This window comes from Peromyscus eremicus, chromosome 15, assembly GCF_949786415.1.
Source record: "Peromyscus eremicus chromosome 15, PerEre_H2_v1, whole genome shotgun sequence".
In the NCBI taxonomy this organism is placed as follows: Eukaryota; Metazoa; Chordata; class Mammalia; order Rodentia; family Cricetidae; genus Peromyscus; species Peromyscus eremicus.
Window position 1 is genome coordinate 54,236,508 of NC_081431.1, and position 23,184 is coordinate 54,259,691.

General features: G+C 40.5%; 1 protein-coding gene across 2 annotated transcripts in view; it reads left to right on the top strand.

The window, feature by feature from the left end:
• The window catches only part of Nek7 (NIMA related kinase 7), a 131,472-nt gene that overhangs the window by 41,161 nt on the left and 67,127 nt on the right, over positions 1–23,184 (top strand). For both annotated transcript variants that reach the window (XM_059280478.1, XM_059280477.1), the window contains exon 2: positions 16,174–16,258. In XM_059280478.1, coding sequence (XP_059136461.1) covers positions 16,202–16,258 — 57 coding nt within the window. In that variant the 5' untranslated portion in view covers positions 16,174–16,201. The remainder of the gene's footprint in view (positions 1–16,173; positions 16,259–23,184) is intronic.

Consider the following 23,184-nt stretch of genomic DNA (forward strand, 5'->3'; position numbering starts at 1 on the left):
TTTGTGAAGCTAGAGAAAGACAGTGGAAGGCGGATCAAGGCAGCCGCTTAGCTCCCCCTTAGAAAGGTGGTGTTTAAAGCGATAGGGTCTGTGTCATTTACGTTTGGAATGTGAACCGGAAACCTCTGGAAAGATGACAGAACACTTCCTTTCCTGCTGTGTTTTAATATGTTGAGACGAAGGAGAATGGAAAGTTGGGAGTAAAAGTTGGAGGACCTGGTAGGACCACATCATCTTGTTTCCCAACTTACTATTATACGGTACAGAATTTACTAAAACACATTTAAAAGTCACATTGTATAATATTTTAAGAAGCCAGCTTTTTCTTTAAAGTTTTTTTTTTTTTTAGTTCTGTTAGTATAACATACTGACTTTTGCAGTTTAAATTAAGAAATGTAACTTTTGTTTCAGAATCAACTCTCATAGTTAAATGAGACAATTGAAATGGAGAGTGATGAGTTTGTATTGGGTAAGGCATGGGACAGTGAGTGGTGGTCATCACGGTGACATGTTTCCGGAAAAGCCAGCGGGCCTGGGAAGTGAGTGGTAGATTGATGAGTGCTCATTTAGTTTTCGGGACAGTGGCTCCTTAATCAGTCAACCCAAGGGTTGCTGTGTTAGAAGCTGTTTGTGGAAGTCTCTCAAAATTCTGATGTGTATTAAGAGGAAGATAAAGTTGAACCAGCAGGTGTCAGCAGGAAACATCAAACCATCAGTCTTAGCAGTATCATCATTTGATTTTATTTCAGTGATGCTTCAGCCCAGAGCAGCCTTACAATGGTGTTGGTGTTGTCTGGACACCTAGCTGGTGTTTAATGTAGAAGCCTTCCTCAGTAGGCAACATAGTGGAAAATGAGCGAATGCTTTTGGAAAGTCTTCCTGAAGTAGAGCAGTCACTCTGCAAAGATCTAGTTCAAAGGAGAGATGTTTGCCAAGCATGGGAAGGTCTTCCGTATTTCACGGTGCTGAAACAAAACACATATAAATGAGTCCATATCCGAAGACCTTATATTTAACTGTTTAAATATTTTCCTGATTAGCTGTGTACTACAGTTTCAAGTATTTATTTGTTACTGATTAGTGAATAGCCACATACAATTTGTCACACTGTAAGAATTCATAACCTTGCCGGGTGGTGGTGGCGGCGGCGGCGGCGGCGGCGGCGGCGCACGCCTTTAATCCCAGCACTCGGGAGGCAGAGCCAGGCGGATCTCTGTGAGTTCGAGGCCAGCTTGGGCTACCAAGTGAGTTCCAGGAAAGGCACAAAGCTACACAGAGAAACCCTGTCTCGAAAAACTAAAAAAAAAAAAAAAAAAGAATTCATAACCTTGAAGTGAGCTTAATTTTACAATAGAAAATATTATTTATATCTTACAAAAAGTCACTTTATTTTGCCATTCTAGCTAAATAAATAGCCATTTTAATTATTATATAGTCTGAGAAAGGTTAGTGTCTACTTTTCTATAAAATTGAAAGTCTTAGAACTCATATCCTTTATTTTCTTCTTCATCTGATGAATTGACCAGAATACATCTTAGAGACAGATATATTACTCAATCTTTTGGTATGACCTTGAAGAATTAAAAGAATGAGTGAGTAGAATATTGCTTGAGGCCACAGAAGGTATGTGATAAGGCAGGGCAGGTAGAAGCATTTTTATTTTTTGTTTTATTCCATATAACAAAGTTGTTAATTTTCTATGTATCATTAAGAAATCTAGTACTAGTCTCATGCCTGGCTATTTACCCAAGTGGATTGAAATTGTCCTAGATAGGAAGGTTTGTAATAACTTTATTCATGGTTCTCCAAAACTGGAAACACTGCAGAGGCCCCTAATTTAAGGATTAGGTAAACACTGGTATGCCCATCCATGCAATGGTGGTGTATTCAGCAATTAGAATGAATAACCTATTTACAGCGGGGAGGTGGCCCTCAGATGCATCATGCTAAGTGGAGGGGCTGTATTAAAGAGACTGTGTTTGTACAAATACAGATGGGCAGTATCCAGGGACCAGGGAGGAGTCGAGTGTGGAGGGAAACGGGATGAGAATGGCTCTTTGGTACTTCGAATCTGATGTTGCTGTTGCTGTTTGTCAGACGTGTAAAAAGTGTAACATTAAAAATGAAATAACCCGCCGGGCGGTGGTGGCGCACGCCTTTAATCCCAGCACTCGGGAGGCAGAGCCAGGCGGATCTCTGTGAGTTCGAGGCCAGCCTGGACTACCAAGTGAGTTCCAGGAAAGGCGCAAAGCTACACAGAGAAACCCTGTCTCGAAAAACCAAAAAAAAAAAAAAAAAAAAAAATATGCTGATTTTTTACCTTTTGTTTTTGCACACATTTTAATAGGAAAGGTAGAATACTACTTCATTTATCTTCTTCTGTTTATAAATTGTTGTATATTTTAATTTTAGGTTATATTTCTAATTCTGTAATCATTATGTCCTATTGTTCTCATGTAGATAACATTTAATTAAAATTTCTCCATCACACGCTTTTGCTGGCTTGTTTTTGTCAACTTGACACAAAGCAGAGTCACCCGGGAAGAAGGACCATCAGTTGAAAAAAACGGCCTCATCAGCTTGGCCTGTGGGCATGTCTGTAGGGCTTTTTCTTTTGCTAATTGTTGTACTAGGGCCCAGCCCGTCTTTGGGCAGTGCCATCCCTGGGCAGGTGGACCTGGGCTGTATTAGGAATATAGTTGAGCAAGCAAAGAACAAGCCAATGAGTAGTAGAGATCCTCTATGGTGTCTGCTTCTGTTCCTGCCCTGGCTTCCTTTAGTGGACTGTAAAATGTAAACTGAAATCAAGCCTTTCGTCCCCAAGCTGCTTTTGGTCAGTGTTTACCACAGCAACAGTAAACCAACTAGAACATGCAGTATTTAGCTTCCTGGCTTTGCTTTCCATTTGAGAACATTTTTGTTTTGCGTATTCTATCTGTTGGTTCTGTTCATGGGTTCTTAATTGCTTAAGTATGTGCTTATGTTTTACCATGTGTTGGATATTATATGTGGGAAGTCGTTTCTAGACATACGATGGAGCCATGGAAGTTCCTCCTCCAGCGAGTGTTCTCATCTGCTTCTGCCAGGTGTCTGAGGGCAGCAGTTCCCGGAGACCCCTCAGTCTAGATCTGAAGTGATTGAATGCTAAGAATGCTGTTAGAGTTCAGGCTTTCAAGGTCTCCGTCCCAGCGCCGGGGCACTCGCTCACCGTAGCCTTCTGTTCCCAAAGCAACCAATGCCTCCTCTTAGCATGTCAGCTGTCCCTGGACTGTCAACCCCGCACTCAATGGAGAACAGGCCTGGGTGCTGGGCTTGCTTTTCTTGGTTCCCTGTCCTCCCCCAGAGCCTTGTGCTCGGATGTGTTTCTGTGCCATGTCGCAGTCACACTCCCAAGCAGTCCGACTGATTGTCCTCAGAGCTTTAACCTGATCATTTTTGTCATGGAGATAGGATGATGTTCCTGTACTCATGCACACATATGAGACAATGTAACAGTTATTTTACATATGAGTGCAAGTGGTAGTTTTGTTTAATACGGTTACATGTTATGGTACCTTTAGGTCTATTTAATATATTCACATAAGATACATTAACAAATACTAATTTGTAACATTTAGCCCTGTGCCAGGCACTATGGGTAAAGCAGTGATGTAAAACACACTATCCTAACCTTATTTGGCCTTTATTTTGGCAAGGTAAGATAGGTAATTTCCTGCTCCTCTTTGGCTTATGTATTGGCAGTGTAGATAGTATAAGCTGTCCAATTAAGGGATTGACTGATGTTTGATGTAAATAGTATCCTTCAAGTCTATGTGTGATGAAATTTTTCCTCTTGGGCCTTGATTTATCACTGCACATTATACTGGTTCCATTTTAAAGTCACTTAAGCTATAAATAAACATTTTCAGTCCAGTTTTTCATTTTCTCTGTTGAATTTTAAAGTTATTTTATTTATTTTAAAATTGTGTGTGTGTGTGTGTGTGTGTGTGTGTGTGTGTGTGTGTGTGTGTTATGGAGGTCAGAGGACAACTTTTAGAACTTGGTTCTCTTCTGCCATGTAGGTCCTGGGGATCTAGTTCACTCAGGCTGTCAGCCATTTTCTCTAAGCCATCTTATGAGGCCACCCCCCCTTTCCGTTTTTTAGCCTACCTTCATGTTATTCCTACCAGTTTTTCTTTATTATAAACATTTTTGTAATATTCATTTGAAATTCAGTTGATCTATATTTTAGAGCGGAATTGAGGGATTAAGAGTACTCAGTAGTACACCAAATTTTAAAAATACATATATTTCTTTTTGAAAGGTGATACACTGATGTATATATATATTTCCTGTGATTTTTGTAATATGCCAATTCACATCAACATATCAGTATATTTTCATCATTACTTAATTTGTATTTTCTATTAGAGATAGTATATTTTATGTTTATTTGTTCTCTGTGTATGTGTGTGTATATATATATATATATATATGTATATATATTTGTGTCAATTAGGTTGAAAGCAAATTAGAATGGCATACTGTTTTATGGAAAAAAAAATCATGGGTTTAGAGTTCGACAAGAGTCACGTGTTCTGAAATCCATGGCTTTTCTGTGCTGTGATACTGTCTTCCACTTGGATGAACACGTGTAACTCAGTCCTCTGTTGAGTGTATACAACAAAAGACTTCTGCAATGAATAGCAGAAGGTACCAGAGTCAGTACTGTAGGACAATGGTTGTTCTCACCGTAAAGCAGAATTGGAATGACCGTCCAATCACAGACCTCCTGCCCAGCAGTTACTCTCACAGATCCTGCAGTTTTCAACCTTGGTCTTTGGGGCTGTTCTAAGTAGACATTCTGGGTTGTGGTGTGTGTGCACATATGCCTACTTTTCAAGCCTCTTCCTTTGTACAGTGCTCCATAGCACCCAGACTTGTGGAAATAGCCATTTTTTAGGAAGTGAATTTAGCGTGAGCTGCAAAGTGGAAGAGAAATAACAGGGTCGTTGAAATAGTCATGATCCCAGAGCTTTAAACACACACATTTCTTAATAGGAACGGCTCCTATTGAAATGGTGCTTCTAGCTAAAGGAGATGCCCACTGAAGGAGAGGACTCCAGCTCCCTGCTGACCCTCATTTGTTCCACACCAGCCAATGACTTTTAAATTCCATTATTACTTCGATGGTGATCTGTTGTCAAGAATGGCCTTTGCCTCTCCGCTGTTTATATGTTCTTATGGATCCCAGCTCTTGTTTCACTAACTGGGCCACCATGGGCTACTCAGATGTCTAAATGTGGTCAGAGGGATCTGTCCACTTCCCTTCGAGCCGACGAACATTTTTTTTTTGACATGTCCCCATTGTTCTTTGAGCACAACTTTGTTGTTTGGTACAGCAAGTTTCAGGCTCAGCTTGTACTTTCCCAGCCCTAGCTCTGGAGCCACCCATTTTTTTCCACAGATCACCAATTCCTTTAAAGGGAGAATGGCTTCGCAAGCCAAGTTGTTGATAAATTACCATTCTTAACTATAAATCTTGAGACTGGGGTGGACTAGAAACATCCATCATTCTCTTCAAACACCCAATAATCATCCTAGTACCTCTTCAAGACTTACTTATTATAACACAGAGATGGATGAATGGAGTATTGACTCTGAGTACTCACTCTCTTTGCCTTGGCTGATAGGGATGCGTCACTTGCTTCATTATGGGAAATACTGGATGACTCAGTCACTTAAATGGAGACAAGAGGGTGAGGTCAGGAATATTCCTGTTGAATGGTGACTCGGGGCCAAGAAAAATATTTAGATCTGGATTTAAGTATTCAGACTCTGCCAAGTATCAGTCACCTTAAACTTTCCATTATGTCCCTTGACATTTATGTGAGCGTGTGTGTGTGTGTGTGTGTGTGTGTGTGTGTGTGTGTGTATGTGTGTGTGTACTTACATAGCTAGATCAATACTTGTCCTTTGGGTGGGGGAAGCATGCTTCTATTTTTCAGCATAGTTGTTCCTATTTTGTTCCCTATTTCATTCCTTTTAAGTGTTAGTTGTCTTGTTTAGTAAAACATGACTTTTTAATGTTCTTATAGAATATTTGGGTATGTAAGCATAATGGGCATTGTGAAGGGATACTAAACATTTTATTACCATAAAGATCAAAGGGAAAAGTTCATTTCAGAAAAGGAAACTTAAAGTTGAATCATGTACGTCCCATGTGCAACCCATTAGAATTCTGAAAAATCAAAAATAAATAAATAAATCAAAGCAGCCTGTAATTAATTGTCTGCAAGCTCTCTTTGGATCCCCATGCGTTTTCTCTGAGCACTTTGCACCGCACTGGGAAGTTGTGGCTATGTGGTGGTATCATGAAAATGTATATTTGGAAATAGACTCCGCAGGTAACCTTTGTTGTTAAAACTGATTTATTTTCAGTGTGAACTAAAGTGAAGATGAATTAGAACAACTTTGAAATTGACTAGTTTTAATATTTTCCTTCGCTAGTAAGCAATGAAGGAAATATATCCATTTACCCGACCCCTGCTAGTGTTAAAGAGTCAATCAATAGGCAAGTTGCAACTTGTTTTTTGACAAAAATCACTCTTGCAAGTACAATTTATTACATTTTTTTTTGAAAGACATATTTTCAAAGTTTCTTCTTTTAACAAAATTTCTATAACTTAAGCTTTAAATTTGTATTTTGTAATTGGTTAAGAATTCTGTGCAGAAGGTTTGAAACACTGATTTATTTTCTCTGTACAATGTAGACTTTTAACACATGACATTCACTTTGGATTCAGTAGGGGTGTGTGTGTGTGTGTGTGTGTGTGTGTGTGTGTGTGTGTGTGTGTTCCTTAAGAGTTCTGCCGAAGTGAGTGTAGTGATTCTGGTTGCCCCATTGAGATTTTGTTTGCTAATAATGGTCTCAGGATTTTAGTTTGTATACATTTGATAAATTGGTTAAATATGGGAACAAAGACATACTTTACTTAAGGGATGATGCTAATATTTTAGTATCGAAAATAAGATAGTTACATTGCCAATGAAGTAAACCACATTGCTTCCTAATGTATTTATTGTGTTTTATTTAATAATTTTGTTAAGGTCATGTTTAAAGTCAGCTCACTGGCAGACCTGAATTCTTTATACTTTTTTCCCCCTGATGAGGGATGAGTGACCACTGGCTTGGAACATGGTGAAAATGGTTACATGCACTTTTACAGTCACAGAATAATGACAGTCATAAATCAGTGCATTGGCCACCAGTACATTGGTGGGGACAGGTGGTAGGCGGGTTGAAACAAAGCAGGAGAAACTCCGTTATAGGCTTCCTCTACTAACTCGTGACAGTTACCTTTTGGCTGGGTGGAAGGTAGCTTTGCTAAGGATACATTTCAAAGGTTTTACCTGGTAGACAAAGTGTGTTAGGTTAGAGACAGAAGTGAATGGAGCGGCTCTCATCTGCAGCCTTCCAATTCTGGGCAATCAGGAAGTTCTAATCAGACTGTGTAATCTTCTGCATAGGTATGGCTTTTTCAGAGAGCTTCAGTTCGCAGAAAAGGGTTGTTTTCAACCATATGAAAAAAGTTTTAGCTAGTAATAAACAGCAATGCTTTGAAAATTGCAAGACAAGGTATTGACCTGTACATCTCCGAAGATTCTGGAAAGGCTTTGTCTGCATGGGCTTTCTCCTAATCATTCACAGTAAGGTCTTTCTGCATTGTTCTCATTCTCCTCTTTGCTCTTCTGACACCCACCCTGCTTCCATTTCCCATCTGTTACTTGGTTGGTGGTACCACCATATGCTGTTTCCTTCTAGAAAAAAAAAAAATCTTACCATCAATTGTAACTTTCCTTTTCTACTCCCAGCCAAATCTGATCATTCCCAAGTCCTGGATATGTAATGATAAGCTTAGAAGCAAGACTAAAATCTGCCCTCTCATGCCCATTCCCATTCAGCTTTCATTGAATCACTGGATGCTGCCATGCCCACTTTATATCAAGTAATGGCTGAGAAATAAAGTAAGGAACAAGTGGCAGGGCTCTTGCCCTTGAGCTGTTTGCAGTAGAATAGAAGTGATCCACAGTAAAAACAAAACAAAACAAAACAAAAAACAAATAAAAACAAAAACAAAACAGGAAACCAAAAACATGGCAGTATAATTACAAGTTCTTACAAGTGCTGTGCAGGAATAGAAGAGTGATATGTAAAAGATACGCAGGGAGAGGGAGGGATACCACGGAACCCTGGTTAGGGTAGGCTTGGTGTTGAGCCAGCTGCTTGGGGATTGTGGACCCTGAGGGTAGCAAGCAGCAGGCTCTGAGGCCAGAGAGTGCTTAGCAGGTTTCAGGGACAGAAGGGATTTCAGTGCTTCTGGAAAGTAGCAGGAAGGATGGGGCTAAGCTATTGTGAGAGGGGCAGGCAGAGATGCATCCCAGAGATAAAATTATCATCCATCGTAGATAGCTTCAGAACAGGGAGGAACAGGATAAAGTAATGAGAGAAATAGCAGGATAGATTTCAGATTTTAAAATAGGGTTTTGTGTGTGTGTGTGTACACGTGTGTGTGTGTGTGTGTGTGTGTGTGTGTGTGTGTGTGTGTGTGTACCTTTGCATGTGCATAGAGGTCAGAAAAGGGCATCAGGTATTCTCTTCTCATCTTTCCACCTTGTAGCACAAATTGTTAGAAGGTCTTATTAATAAATTCAAACCCATAGCCAGGTATTGGGGTGAATGCTGGAAGATCAAAGAAGCAGAACAAGCCACAGCTAACTTCACCTTGCCAATTCCTCAGGTGATCCTGTTTCCTCACACTGGAAGCCTCTGAGTCCTCATCAGAATGGATCTCAGCTAAACTGCTGCTCAAAAGCCTAAAAGCTTAACAGACTCTAGTTCCTGGTTTTCACGCCTTATATACCTTTCTGCTTCCTGCCATCACTTCTTGGGATTAAAGGCATGTTTCACCATGCCTGGCTGTTTCCAATGTGGCTTTAAACTCACAGAGATCCAGATGGATCTCTGCCTCCCAAGTGATAGGATTAAAGGCGTGTGTGCCACCATTTTCTGGCCTTTATATCTAGTGGCTGTTCTGTTCTCTGACCCCAGATAAGTTTATTAGGGTGCACAATATATTGGGGAACACAATATCACCACACCACCTCTTTCTTTGAGGCAGGGTCTCTATCTGAATGTAGAGCTGGCATTTTCCCAACTAGGATGAAAACCAGCAATCCCCAGAGATTCTTTTGTCTTCTGCCTTGGAGCTAGAGTTCAGCCGTGCAGGAGACACTGGGCTTACAAAGGTACTGGAATCTGAACACTGGTCCTTAGGATTGTGTACCCACCAAGCCATCTCTCCAGATTTTAGATTAGATTTTAGATTTTTGACCAAAGTGGCTCTTGTCAAACTGTTGAAGGTCAAGTCTGTGGACGGAAGCATAGGAGATGTGGCCAGGCCGTTAAGATCCTCTTACATGGTTGCCACGATTAAATGGATTTTATGTTCATTACAAAGACATTATCAGCACAGCGGCAAAATGTACTGCTCTGCGTATCCTTTATCTACTATATGGCTGTAAGTTTCATTTTTTTAAAATGTGAGCTTTGCTTTACAATGTTCTTGATTGGGGCTGGTGACGCGTGTCTCAGTAGTGGAGCACTTGCTTACCAGGCTTGAGCCCACTCCTCCAAACCGAATGAAAAAAGAAATAAAAAGGAATATATGACTGCACCTCAGTATGGTGGAGGAGAAGGTTTATTGTAGGTATGAGGGAGAGCAAGCCAAGGGCAGGGAGGGCTGGGAGAGTCCAGAGTCAGACTCTGAGGCATGTGAGGAGAGAGGGGAGGTGAGAGAGGAGAGCCAGGAGAGAAAAGGGCAGACAAAAAAGGGCCAGCTAACCAAAACGACTGGCTTATATAGGGAAGGGCAGCTGGGGGAAGGGCTGCCCAGCCCCTGGGTGCAGGGCATGCCCGCCATACTCTGTAACTAGTAGGGACTGAGGGATGCTGGGAGAACCTGGCAGCCAGGTCAGTTTTGATATGTTGAATAGGCACCTCAGCCATTTGTCCTGGGTTGGAGACTTAACACAAATACCCAACACAAACTGACTGAGATGGAGTGAAAGTGAGTAATTATCAGATATCAAGCTTTGATGACATGTCTTTGACTATGATGTGTGATGACATGAGACATAGCTTTAAAATATCAATTGAGTAAATTACAGTCACCTCCAATGAAGAGCAGTCTTGCAGGTGTTTGAAGAACATGTGGGACAGCCACCTTTTTTGGAGTATCATTTTAATGTTAAGGGTGATTGACAGGTTGTGGTTATTCTGAGAAAGTTTTATAGATATTTTTCTTGAAATTTATTATGAAGGCAAACTACTAACATAATTTTTGCCAATAATAACATTCAAACTTTATTATCTAGTTACTTCTAAAACATGGTCTCTCTATAAAGCTCTGGCTGTCCTAGAACTTGCTCTGTAGAACAGGCTGTTTTCATACTCATAGAGATCCAGCTACCTCTGCCTCCCCAGTGTTGGGAGTAAAGATGTGTGTTGCATGAATCTTAAAAGTTCTTATTAATAAAAGCAAACCTGGAGCCAGGTATTGGGGTGAATGCTGGAAGATCAGAGAAGCAGAACAAGCCACAGCTACCTCACCTTGCCAGTTCCTCAGCTGATCCTGTTTCCTCAGACTGGATGCCTCTGAGTCCTTATCCAGAATGAATCTCAGGTGAACTGTGCTGCTCAAAAAGCCTAAAAGCTTAACCAGCCTACTTTCTGGTTTTCACGCCATATATACCTTTCTGCTTTCTGCCCTCACTTCCTGGGATTAAAGGCTCACTTCCTGGCTGTTTCCAGTGTGGCTTTAAACTCACAGAGATCCAGATGGGTCTCCGCCTCAAGTGATAGGATTAAAGGCGTGTGTGCCACCATTTCCTGGCCTCTATATCTAGTGGCTGTTCTGTTCTCTGACCCCAGATAAGTTTATTAGGGTGCACAGTATTTTGGGGAACACAATATCACCACAGATGTGAGCCAACCTGCCCAGCCAAAATTCAAGTTTTTAAAGGGAGAATTTTGGAAAACTTGTGTTCATCACTGTATAATATTTTTCTGGTATTTAAAGATGAAACTTTTTTGGTAAAAATTAGTGGTGATGCAGTAAGACTTTAAAAAATAAAGTGTAAAGGAATGTTTGTCATTTAAAGGCTCTCGGTTAACTCAGTGAATTAAAAATTTCCAGATGTTACAAGGTTACAAAAATCAATGACTTAAAGATCTACTCCAGGGCCAGCTGGACGACTGGATTTCTAAAGAATAAAAGTGACCTGATTAGAGTGCAGAATCCATGTTGTAGTTAACCCCGAGTTTATCATCTTTTTTTAGGTGTGATGTTGTAGCAAAGATGAGTACTCAGACTGATAGGAAATGGCTATTAAAACTCCACATGTATAGAAGGCCAGCTGTGTACATCGTTTAAGTTTTACATACTGTCTGGGTAGACAGCACGTCAACAGATCCAGTGCAAAAGTTACATCTATGAGTATGGGCATCAAAGACCTTTGCACAGTGTAAAGTAGGCTGGTCTTGTGACTAAGATTTTGAAAAATGTAGCAGTTTTTCATAAAAATGTTTCATATATAAACATGGAGTATGTTATATATAAATAGAATAGTTTGTAAATAAATTAGCATATATTTATTTTTTTTTAATTTCAGTATATAGAATACAAACAGATGTAATCTACATAAGCAAATCGATTTAAGGATCCTCACATAATGAGGTCCAGAGACACAAGTGTTTAAAAAGTGTAGGGCTGGAGTGAGTAGGTCATAGTACATGTGAAGACAGCAATCTAGGGACATGAAAGATGGAGTTCTCTGTTCTGGTGGACATGCCAAGGTGGGCAACTGGCTATAGGCATTAGTAGCTCAGAGCTTAGGAAAGACGTCATTGTGAAGATACAGATCTGACAGTGATCACATTTGGGTAGTATTCAGAGTTCACGGATTTACTGAGATCGTCCAAACTGTGACCATTCCTTTATGCTTTATTAAACAAACAGACAAACAAACAAACAAAACCAAAGCCATGGCTGATTTGAGGAGAAAGTGTAGTTTTAACAGAAGTTTCCAGTTTTGAAATAATCCAGTGTTTGAAGGTTGAGAGCAATGGTAGCTCTGGAAAAGTCATAGGAGAAGAGGGGAGAAGGTTTGAGGTCATGAAGGCTTAGTGGGGTGCACACTGCTTAGTGTGCACTGCTGTTAAAATAGGGAGGGTCTTGTCTTGCTGAAGGTCATCCTGCCCTTTATGTGGGTGTGCAGTAGCTTGTGAACTGGACTTCTGGCTTGTTATATTATCTTTCAAGCATAGTGAACTTCTGTTTATTTTTTGGAAACAGAATCTCACGGTGTAGCCTTGGCTGATTTGGAACTCACTATGTAGACCAGGCTGGAGGTCCTCCTGCCTCTGTCTCCAGAGTGCTGAGATTAAAGGCCTGCACTCCCACACCCGGGCTTGATAGTGAAGTTCCCTTCTTTCAGCAATCCTTTGCTCTGACAGTAATCCTCCATCACCTGCCAACGTTAATTTGAAATTACATACAAGATGTGCTGCGTTTATTCCTTGTTTGTTTTGTATTTTGATGCATTATTTTTCTTCTCTGGCTCCCATTTAAACCTTGTTAACTTTTCCTGCTCATCATTTCACATGTAACTCATCGAGCATCTTCTATGAACAGCAATTTTATTTTTGGTTTAAGGATTAACTACAAGTTAGTTGAATTTGATGATTCTTTTCATCATTAACTTTGTACTTAATTAATATAAATAATCACTGGATGTCTTTGTCACAAGCACATGTGTATTCATTCATGACGTTTCCATTCAGCTACCTATTTATGCCAGACATTAAACCAAGCATTAGGAATGCAGTATAGATGACATAGGAATCTGAAACATGGACTCTGTAACCTAGAAGGTCAAATGTATGTTAAATATGTTTCGCGTATTAGAATGTGTTTAGCTTCAGTTATGCAGGATTAGTGAAAATGCACAGTAGCCGGGGAGCTGACTAATTGGGTAAGGCACTCGCCACACAAGCGTGAAGACCCGAATTCAGATCCCCAGAGTTCAGATAATCCCGGAGGTCTCACAGCAAGAGAGGAGAGTGGACGGGAGAAGCCTTGGCCAGCTAACAAGATAGACTTTGGGAGATCCACACCCGAGGTTGTCCTCTGATCTCTGTAGACTCGATGTGGTACACATATACCCAGGTGCATAGACAGGAACATGCATACACAAACACAATGAACATAAAGCACCTGGTGAGTGGTACCCAGGTGCATAGACAGGAGCATGCATACACATACACAATGAACATAAAGCACCTAGTGTGTGGTACCCAGGTGCATAGACAGGAGCATGCATACACATACACAATGAACATAAAGCACCTAGTGTGTGGTACCCAGGTGCATAGACAGGAGCATGCATACACATACCCAATGAACATAAAGCACCTGGTCACACAGTGAGCCATGTTATATCTGAGGAAAGAAAAGTGCGTTGCTGTTTGTTTTTTTTTTGCTTGGGTGCTGAAGCTTAACATATCATACAGATTTTTATGTTCAGACAATCTGTCGTTTGTAGGCAGATTATATGATTAGGTCACATTCGGTTTCTCAGAGTTTTGAGTTCCTTTGCCTTGGCTTCATTCTCTCCTCCTTGTGGTTAGGTAGTTGTTGTTGTCGTGGATCAGTGTGTATGGTAAGAACACATTATTGTAACTTAATAGGATTTTTCAGAGTATTCCTGGATCAATCGAGCTGTGCGATGATAAAAAAGATTACATAATACTTTTCAGTATAAAATAACTTCAAATTAAAAAAAAATGCTGTTAGGGTTCTTTAGTTTGCTAATATTTACTCTAACCCTCAGAGAGAATTTAAAATAACAAACAGTGTTTTATAGAGAGCTTTGACAGAGAAGTGTTTCTTTGTGGGATGTCTTAAGAAACCATCTGTGGACACCAAATGTGAAATGCTGATTTCAATGTTGGGTTTCATCTTTTCTTTCTTCTTCTTTGCCTCCTCAAATCCAATAATATGTAAAACCAAAGCCGGCCACATGAACTGAGTAGATCAAGGCACATAATAAGAATGAACAGCTTTGGGCTGGGGAGATGGCTCAGTGTTTAAGTGCACTGGCTGCTCTTCCAGAGGACCAGGGTTCAATTCCTAGCATCCACTTAGCAGCTCCCTCCACTTATAACTCCAGTCCCAGGGGATCTGATACCTTCTTCTGGCTTCCATGGGCACTGGACACATGTGGTACTTATATATGTGCACGCCAAATATCCATACATAGAAAAGAAAACTTAAAGTAAAACAGCTAATGTTTTACTTAATGGTCAGACATTATTGAAACTATTAATATTTTCTCCCTAAGATGAAAAAGATCTGCCTGTATTTATGTTCATTATTCTATAGGGTGTGCCCATTGCAATAAAACAAGAATCTATTTTAAAAGCCATTTAGATTAAGTAAGTGGGGTTATACCTTTATATGGTTTTATTCAATACAGTTACTTTTAGTGTACAGTATAAATTTAGAAAACTCAATGAATATATTCAACTTTTACAATGTAGTCAAAATATAAATTACTTAGGAGATAATCTAGAGAAAGGTGTTAAAAACCAGTGTGTTGAAACTGAAAACCAGTTTTGCAGGAAATTATATATTTCATGTCCACAAATTTGAAGGTTTAATTATTGTTATTCTTAAATTCAACTACAGAATTATTGTATCTCAATCAAAAACACTTAAAAATGGAATCAGACAGATTCTGAAATTAATATTAGAGTTAGATATGTAATTAATCAGGATAAATACTTTTATTTTGACATGTGTTTTGAGACCAGTTCTTACTGTGCAGCTCAATCTGGCCTGGAACTCATAGTGATCCTCCTGCCTCAACTTCCCAAGTCCTAGGATTCATAGGTATGCACCACCATGACCAATTCTCCAGATTTTGTAGTAAGCCAGGTATGATGGCACACACTTTGATCCCAGCACTTGGGAGGCAGAGGCAGGCGGGTTGAGTTTGAGGCCAGCCTGGTCTCCAAAGCGAGTTCCAGAGCAGCCAAAGCTATGTCGAGGGACCCTGTCTCAGACCCCCAAATTCTTTTATAATAAAGCATTATTAGTTAATACTGTAATTTTGTAGTCTCTATGGCAGTAGTAATGCACGTAGTCCACTGCAGTACAGGTAGGTTAGGTGCTCAGTGACAGCAGGGTTAAGCAGAGACAAATGGGTCTCTGAACAGAAAGGAAGGCTAAGCTGAAGCAGGTACAGGCTCCCGCAGTACTGGCAGGTAATTGACTCCAGGAGCCTCTGCTTTGCCAAAATATGATGGTACTCTGATAAACCTTATATAAATTAGGGCATATGTATTTCAAACCATTATGTAGCTTCATATAACCTGCACATTATCATCTCATATACTCTTAGTCATTTACAGAACACTTACACCTAAGGAAGTCTGAAGGTTCTATAAAGGACCATATTCAAGGAATTATGCCAGCTGAGAAACATCTGTATGTGTTCTGAACAGACATAGCCCTGTGAATACAGAGTACTGATTGTGTGACTGTGTCTACAGAATCACTTGACACAAGTCAAAGATGAGAAGCAATGTGGGGTGAGGTGAAGGGGCAGTCATTGAAAAGAGTGCAATTGGGTATCCAGAAGGAAAAACATATTTTTTTTTTGCATTATATAAGTATAATTCCAGACAGTTAGCAGTCTAAACACAGAAGGCTAAACCATAAACCTGACATTAGAAAATACCGTGAAGGGAACTTACTGTAGGAAACTGATTCATAGGTAGTTTATGAGTCATTCATCAGAGATAAGACAAAAAAAAGGCATCTCAAGGGTGAGATTTTCTATGCCTATGGTGCTTCTTGGAGAAGCGGAAATGGTGAGATAGTAGTGTATGATTATGGGGACTAAACAGAGTTTCGGTTTAGTAAGTGTCAGAAATAGAGGCGGAGGGTATCTTAATTGTTCTGAAGCATCATGCAGATCTATTTTATATGGATGCATGTGTCAGGCCTGTGGAAGTGGGGTGAATCATTAAGGACCACATTATTTCAATTTCAACTTTCTATTTTGCAGGATTCTAAAGTCCCTGTTGAGTCAGACAATGGATGAACAACCACAAGGAATGCAAGGGCCACCTGTTCCTCAGTTCCAGCCACAGGTAATTTAATGAAGCGGGATAAGTTTATCTCCCTGTTAAATGCGTGTGAGTAAGTTTACAGCTGCAGTAAAGTTACTGCAAAATGTTCATCTTCGACTTCCACGTTATAGTCAGAGTGACTGGCTTCCAAGTGTTTTATAATGCTTAGTTTTCATGTAGAACGTGATAGGAGACCAGCCCTTGCTTATGATTTCATCTCAGTGACTTCTTGGCTTTGAGGGTTACTGTTAGACATAGGGAGAGAGGAAAAGGCAGGTTTGGGAGTATCTCTGCACTTTGTACTCACTTGTGCTTTGGCTGGCTGCTCTTGACTTCCATGTCTGTCTCTATCTCTCTGGAAATGTTTCTCTTGTCATGTTACTCCTTAGTTCTTGTAATATAAAAGTAGAAACGATGAGGGCATACTATTGAAATTCAATTGCAAGTTTTCCCCACATTTGTTGTTACGGCGTCCTGCAGAGCCCAATATTCAACAGCATGGTTAAAATTATGAGCTTCGCTTTTGGAGGCAGCACCTCGTTATCATTATTATTTTTCACCTGGGCTATTTCTCAGCCTGGTATTTGAGAGGTCTTCTACAACAGACCTTCCATGTGCTCTGCTGGCTTTCCCTCAGTTTTGCTCTGAGGTTAAGCTCTGTGTTGAGGATTCAGTAGGAGTTCTTTCAAGTGAGCTCTGTAGTGGAGTGGGTTTGGGCTAGTGCTACGGAGGCACCTGTGGCCTTGTCTCCTCAGACTTCTCTGTGCAGTGTGCCCTGAATCTCAAAGCTAGTAGTGTGGTGCCCATGTTGGTCTCCAAACTTGCTGAAATCTGTGCTCTCCATTTGTTTTAATGCATCAGTTGACTTCTCCCAGGAGCATAGCTCAGAAATATCACCTACAGAAGACTGTCTTTCTGCTCCTGTGACGTCTCTCATTTTCAACCCTCCTTCCTGCTCTCTGGTTTTTAAAACTGGGTCCACACTTCCAGTGCCATCTAAAGCACCGGTGCTGCCATGGGGCTGTCAGATCTTCCGGGCTTCTGGAAACTTGATGGTGGTTCTCAATCTTTCTTCCGCGTTTCCTGCATCTCTGTTATCTTCATTCCCTTTTCTTATATGAGTGTTTTCCTTCTCTCTCCTAATTAAGCTAAAGTCTTATGGGAAAGGATATATTACTTTGGACACTCTGTGGGATTTTTACACGTAGCAGGGCTCAGTTAGATACAGAGTGGAAACCCAGCAGAAAGAATGTCCTTTGAAGGACCCTGTTTACAATCAGTTCTTAATATACTTTCACATTGCATTGTTCTATTCTGTGTACTTGTATTTTCTGTATTGAGAAAAGCCATTTAGAGGAAGGACGCATTTGCTTTCAGGATTGGCTTTATCTAGTCTGTAACTTTGTAATGGTCTTAAGTTACATGATCAAGATTGTTTTAGCAAACTTTAGTAGATACACCTAGCCCAATTCCATCTCAAATCTCTGGTGAGACACCATTGTTTCATATTATACCGTTCCTAGCAAAGATAATAAAAGAACACCTCTAAAAATTAGGCAGTTCATGTTGTGATTTTGAAGTTCACAGTTTTGACGGGTCCTGTGCTTCAAAGAACGAAAAAAAAAATCACTTTTTTTTTGCCTCCTGCTGACTCACCAACCAAGAAAGGTCGGGGTGGCAGTAGGAGGCAGAAATGAAAGTAATTGTTTTCTTATGAGACACTAGGCTGCCACACAGTTTAAATTTCAAAATCATAGGAACGGTTCTGCATTTCTTTTCACACTGTTCCTTTCCTTTCTGCCTCCTGCTGCTGCTCCTGTGTGGTTGGAGCGCTTTCCCTGTTGGAGATAGGCAAGTGTCATGCCAGGCTCTGGCTGCCTTGTGGCGTGTGGGGGAAGGGAGAGCTTTCCTTTTTCCTCTTCCCTGCCTGCAGACTGATGGTGTGAGACAGTGAGAGAAAGATCGCCTGACAAGAGCTTATAGGCGTTATTGCTTATTAAGTCTTTGAGAAACGGTCCTGCTCTCAGTGGCATTTGCAAAGACTGGGAAGGGCAGCCTCAGCCCAGGGTTGACAACCTTCTTTGTTTTGTTCCACACCATTGGCCTGAATAATGGGGGTGATATGGCAACATATGGTTAGCCCAGCGACCCCTTGGCTTTTGTCATGCTAATGGAAGTGTGGACATAAACAGAAACCTAAAGAAGTCAGACACAACTCTGATGGAGTGATGAACAGTGTATCTTCATGGCATGGCTCTCCTTTCCCTTGTTGAGATGAGCCGATAAACCCATACGTCGCCTATAATGTGTGGTCTCATTTGCAGTGCCGTATGAATCCCTTTGTGGTTCAGGGTTAGAATGTGGAGTTTACTTATTTATTTTGCATTACTGCTGCTCCATGACATTAGGGCCAGTTTTTCTATTAGCGCCCCTGTTCTTTTCTCTCTCCCTTGAAACCACGCACTACTGTCTAGAGAGCAGTGCACGCACATTTGACCTAATTCTTCCGTGTTTCATCCCTCAAACCTCTACTGGTACACCAGTAGATTTTCCTCTCCCTCCTTTAACGCAGACTGTAGAAATGATGGGGGTGGTCAAAGGGAAACAGTACAGGAAGACTAATTTTAAACAAGGAAATTTTATATTTACTTTTCAGTAGAGGTTTATGACAGTATGTGACTGTCCTCATTTTTAGATTTTAAGTGAGGAGGGTTATGTTGCATATCTACTTTAGAATTCTAAAATTAATTCTATAATGTTATCATAGTGCAATTCTAAGAATTTCTAAGAAGATTAATTGTGATAATGATCAGAGGTTTGAGTTCTTGGGGGGGGTCTCTGCTTTTATTTTACAGTTTGAAATATTATAATATTTGGGCTGTTTGTGAAAGAGAACATATACCAGAATGGCATGTAGAAAACAGCCCATACCTTTACAGTTTGCAGAGTATGAGGACACTATTTTAGAGTCTGCTTCTTTGACCTCAAGGAGAGGTAGCCATTCTTTTAAGTTTCCTGGCAGCACAAGCTAGCATTCACTTAGGATTTTGGATGTGTGAAGTGAGCAAGGTCAAGTGTACTTCATTGCAAGTTGAGGGTATAACAAGTATTGACTGTGGCAGGAGGAAGGTAGCCCCCTGGTGGCTCCCAGCATGGATAAGGGCTTGGTCCTGATCACTGTCTTGCTGCCTTCTCTCTCTAGTTTACCTTCCAGAGTTATTCCCTGAGCAGTGAGGCTCATTTTGCTTGTGTTGATGAATTTGGGCTGTGAAGGTGTTTGTCATATGGCATTGAATAGAGCTTATTCTTCGGGAAGTCTTTATAGCAATTTAGGTGACGTAGTGTCCTCACAAGCGTTCACTTCATGTAGATTTTTTGGGTGTAGTCACGGGGTGGTAGACTGCAGCAGCAGCTCTGAGAAAAGACAGTCTTGTTGTATTGGAGCTTCTCGGCCTGATCGTTCAGTAAAGTCCAAGGCTCCTCAGTAGTCACATCCCCAGTCTCCAGGCTTCTCCCTGCCTCTTCAAGGTCTCCTGCCTTCTAGTTTTCCTCCAACCTCAAACGTACCATCCCCTGACCTCCCCCTCAGGTGACATGTCTACCCTGAAGGTCACCCCTTTTCCAGCTGAGGTCTGTGCTCATGTGGTCTGCCTCTAGTGATGGGGTGAACCTACCGCCCTGCCCCCACTTGCCAAAATTCCCAGTAGAGCCAGGTACTATACCATCCCCTACTCCATTTTGACTTCTTTAGAAAGTGGTGTTTACTATATTCAAGTCTCTGTTTCTTCTTTCTCTTAAATTTACCCTGTGTAAACCCCACCCCTTCTCACCATCTGAGCTACTCAGACCTTATCTTACCAACTGCATTGGAAAATAATTGAAAACACACTATTCTTTGAAATCCTTCCTTCTCCTGGCTTCCTTTTCGCCCCTCTTGTTTATAGGCCTCCCTTTGCCCTGTGTCTCCTCACCTGCAGAACTACTTAATAACGAATTCCCCGAAGGCTTAGTACTTACATCCCTTTTTTGCCCATTTGTATTCCTTACCTGGGCTCTCTTCCATTCTTACAATTTCATGCATGTGGCTCTCAGAGTCATCTCAGCCTAGAATTCTGCTTCTCCCAAACTCATATGCCCAACAGCCTTCCTGATACCGAATTGTCCATCATAACCATAGTGGACTCAAGCTGATCTCTAAGTATTTGCCTCCTACCTATCCTGCCCCCCACCTTCTGGATCCCAGTTACTGGCCAGTTCATCTTTCTTGCAACTGACACTGGAACACCCAATTTGTAGCTGGAGAATTTCTCTCCAGCTCCCACCAAGGCCCGCCAGTCCCTGAGCCCACTTATAAAATAAACACTCCGACTCTTACATTATTTAAACTGCTTGGCCATTAGTTCAGGCCTACCATTGTCTAGCTCTTACTCTTATACTAAGCCCATTTTTGTTAATCTATATGTCGCTACGTGTTCCATGGCTTTACCTGTTGCCTCTACATGATGTTCCCTGGATGGCAGCTGGTGTCTCCCCTCTCTGCCTTCCTGTCCTTTTCTTTTCTCCTCTCTACTAGTCCCGCCTATACTTCCTGCCTGGTTACTGGCCAATCAGTGTTTTATTTATCAAACAATCATCCACAGCAACCATGACTTCCCCCTTTTCCTCTCATTATGTTTGGTTTATCAGGCACCAACAGCTCTACATTTGAAACATTTTAGAACTGGGGATTTCTTACTCCTTCCATTCCCCTGCCAGGCCAGAGGGCTTCTGTTGTATTGTAATAGCTTCCTCATTGATCTTGCTGAGGCCTTCCCCTCTCCCCTTCCATCTTGTCCAGCATAGCATTCAGGAACCATTATAAAATTGTAGTCCAACTCTGCTTCTTTCTGTATGATTTCCAATTTTCTCATTCATCATTTTCCAGTATATGTTTATATACACTTGAAGTGCTGTATGTGTGTGATCTTCTTTAAGCACTAAGTGAAAACTGAACCTTCCTAACCACGTAATGCACCTTTGTTGGCATATTTTTCCATGAAATCTATTGGTTTATCTTTAAGTCTGCTCATTGTCTTTCTTGTTTTAGACTGTAAACTGCGTCACTAGTCTGATTTATACACAGTAGCCATTCAATAAATATTTTTGAATAAATAGAAACTTGGTTTCAAATCAGCCCATCTTTTTTCTTTTCAAATATCACCTTTTAAATAATGTTAATATGTATATATAATACATATAAGTGTCTTCAGAATTTCTTGCATTATATGTACAACTTCTCACATTCTCCATTAGTCTATCTATCTATCTATCTATCTATCATCTATCTATCTATCTATCTATCTATCTATCTATCTATCTATCTATCTATCTACTATGACCAATCTAGATTGCAGTCACTTCACAATTTCAGGTTACTTCTTTCCACTGCAGTAAGAATCAGTTTTTAAAACTGCATGCTGTCTTATATTCCTTCCCTTATTCCTTCTGACTTTCACGGTTTGGGGTGAGTTCTATGTTGTATATGACTTTAAAGATCTGCACCCTCTAGTCACCTTCTACTTCTCCAGTGAATCTCCGACTTGGCCAGCTGTGGACTCTGATCCAGTCGTGTCTTGAAACCCCACATGTTTTTGTTCCTCTCCAGTGTAAGGTCTTAGGTGGTTGTAAGAATAATGTGGTCACTGACGGGACCAAGGGAGCTTTGCTCCTTACGTTGTAGATTACTGTGAAATCATGGTATTATGATTGAGGCTTTAGGGGAAATATTCTAATAGAGGAAGTAGGTAATTTAGAAGACAATTAAAAAGATCATCCTGTGAAAAATAATGATTATGGGTGACTCCTTACACAATTATGTTTGTTACAGACCCACACAGAGACAGATGGACAGACAGACACACACACATGCATACTTTATATATTTCTTCTCTTCTCTTCCTATCTCTTAAGCCCCACGCTTATGCTAGAGATTGAATCAAGGGCCTTGCTCATGCTAGGCAAACACTGTGTTACTGTGTTACAGGGCCAGCCCTTTGTGTATTTTTTATTCAGAGACAGGCGTCCACTAACCAACCCAGGCTGGCCTTCCCCTCACTCTACAGTACAAGCATGCTTTGAATTTGAAAAATCTCCTGCCTCGGCCAGCCACATAGCTGGAATTACAGGCTTGGTAAGGCCTGGTTTGTTCTCATTTTATACATCATATTTTATATTAATGAATGATAGATGATACGCAATCAGCAAATGCTTGTTGAGTAAGTAATTATCTCCAATGGAAAGTTTCATTTTAACCTCTTCAGCTCAAAATGGATCAAAGTGAATTATGTTACATTATGTGAATTTTAGTTGCTTAATTTTATTCAGTTATACAATACTAAGAAGGTTGTCAAATGAGAAATGGTTTCAACATATTTAAAATATGATTGAGCTCTCTTTGACTTTAGATTGATTATTTATGTTTACATACTTGGGAGTGAACACTCCTCACATTTCAAAGGACATGTTTTGAGAAGTGTGGGAGTGGGGGAGTTTAAAGACTGAGATTCTCTTGCCTGCCCTCTTGCAGTTTGAAGTCCTTCAGAGAGATGTGGGTAAGGATGAAGCCAGTAGTCATCAGACTGGCTTTCCAGCTGAACTCAGAAGCAGAATTTTAGGAATCATAACAATGAAATATCTGCACCTTTGAGGATGACTTTCATAATTGAGAATAGCCCGGAATTCGTTAGAGCTATGTATTTACTTAATCAATAAAGTTATTTTTTCCCAACAAAATAAGATACAGTTTTAGTTAAGACCTGTAATAATTTTTATGTGGTTCACTAATTAGCTCACTGCAGTGCTCAAGTTGGACTTCATATTTCTCTTTAGTACTTGAAACTTTTCTAGAATAAGACTAATTCCCCTGTGGTAGACATTCCAAAGAATAACATTCAATGTGTAGGTTGGAT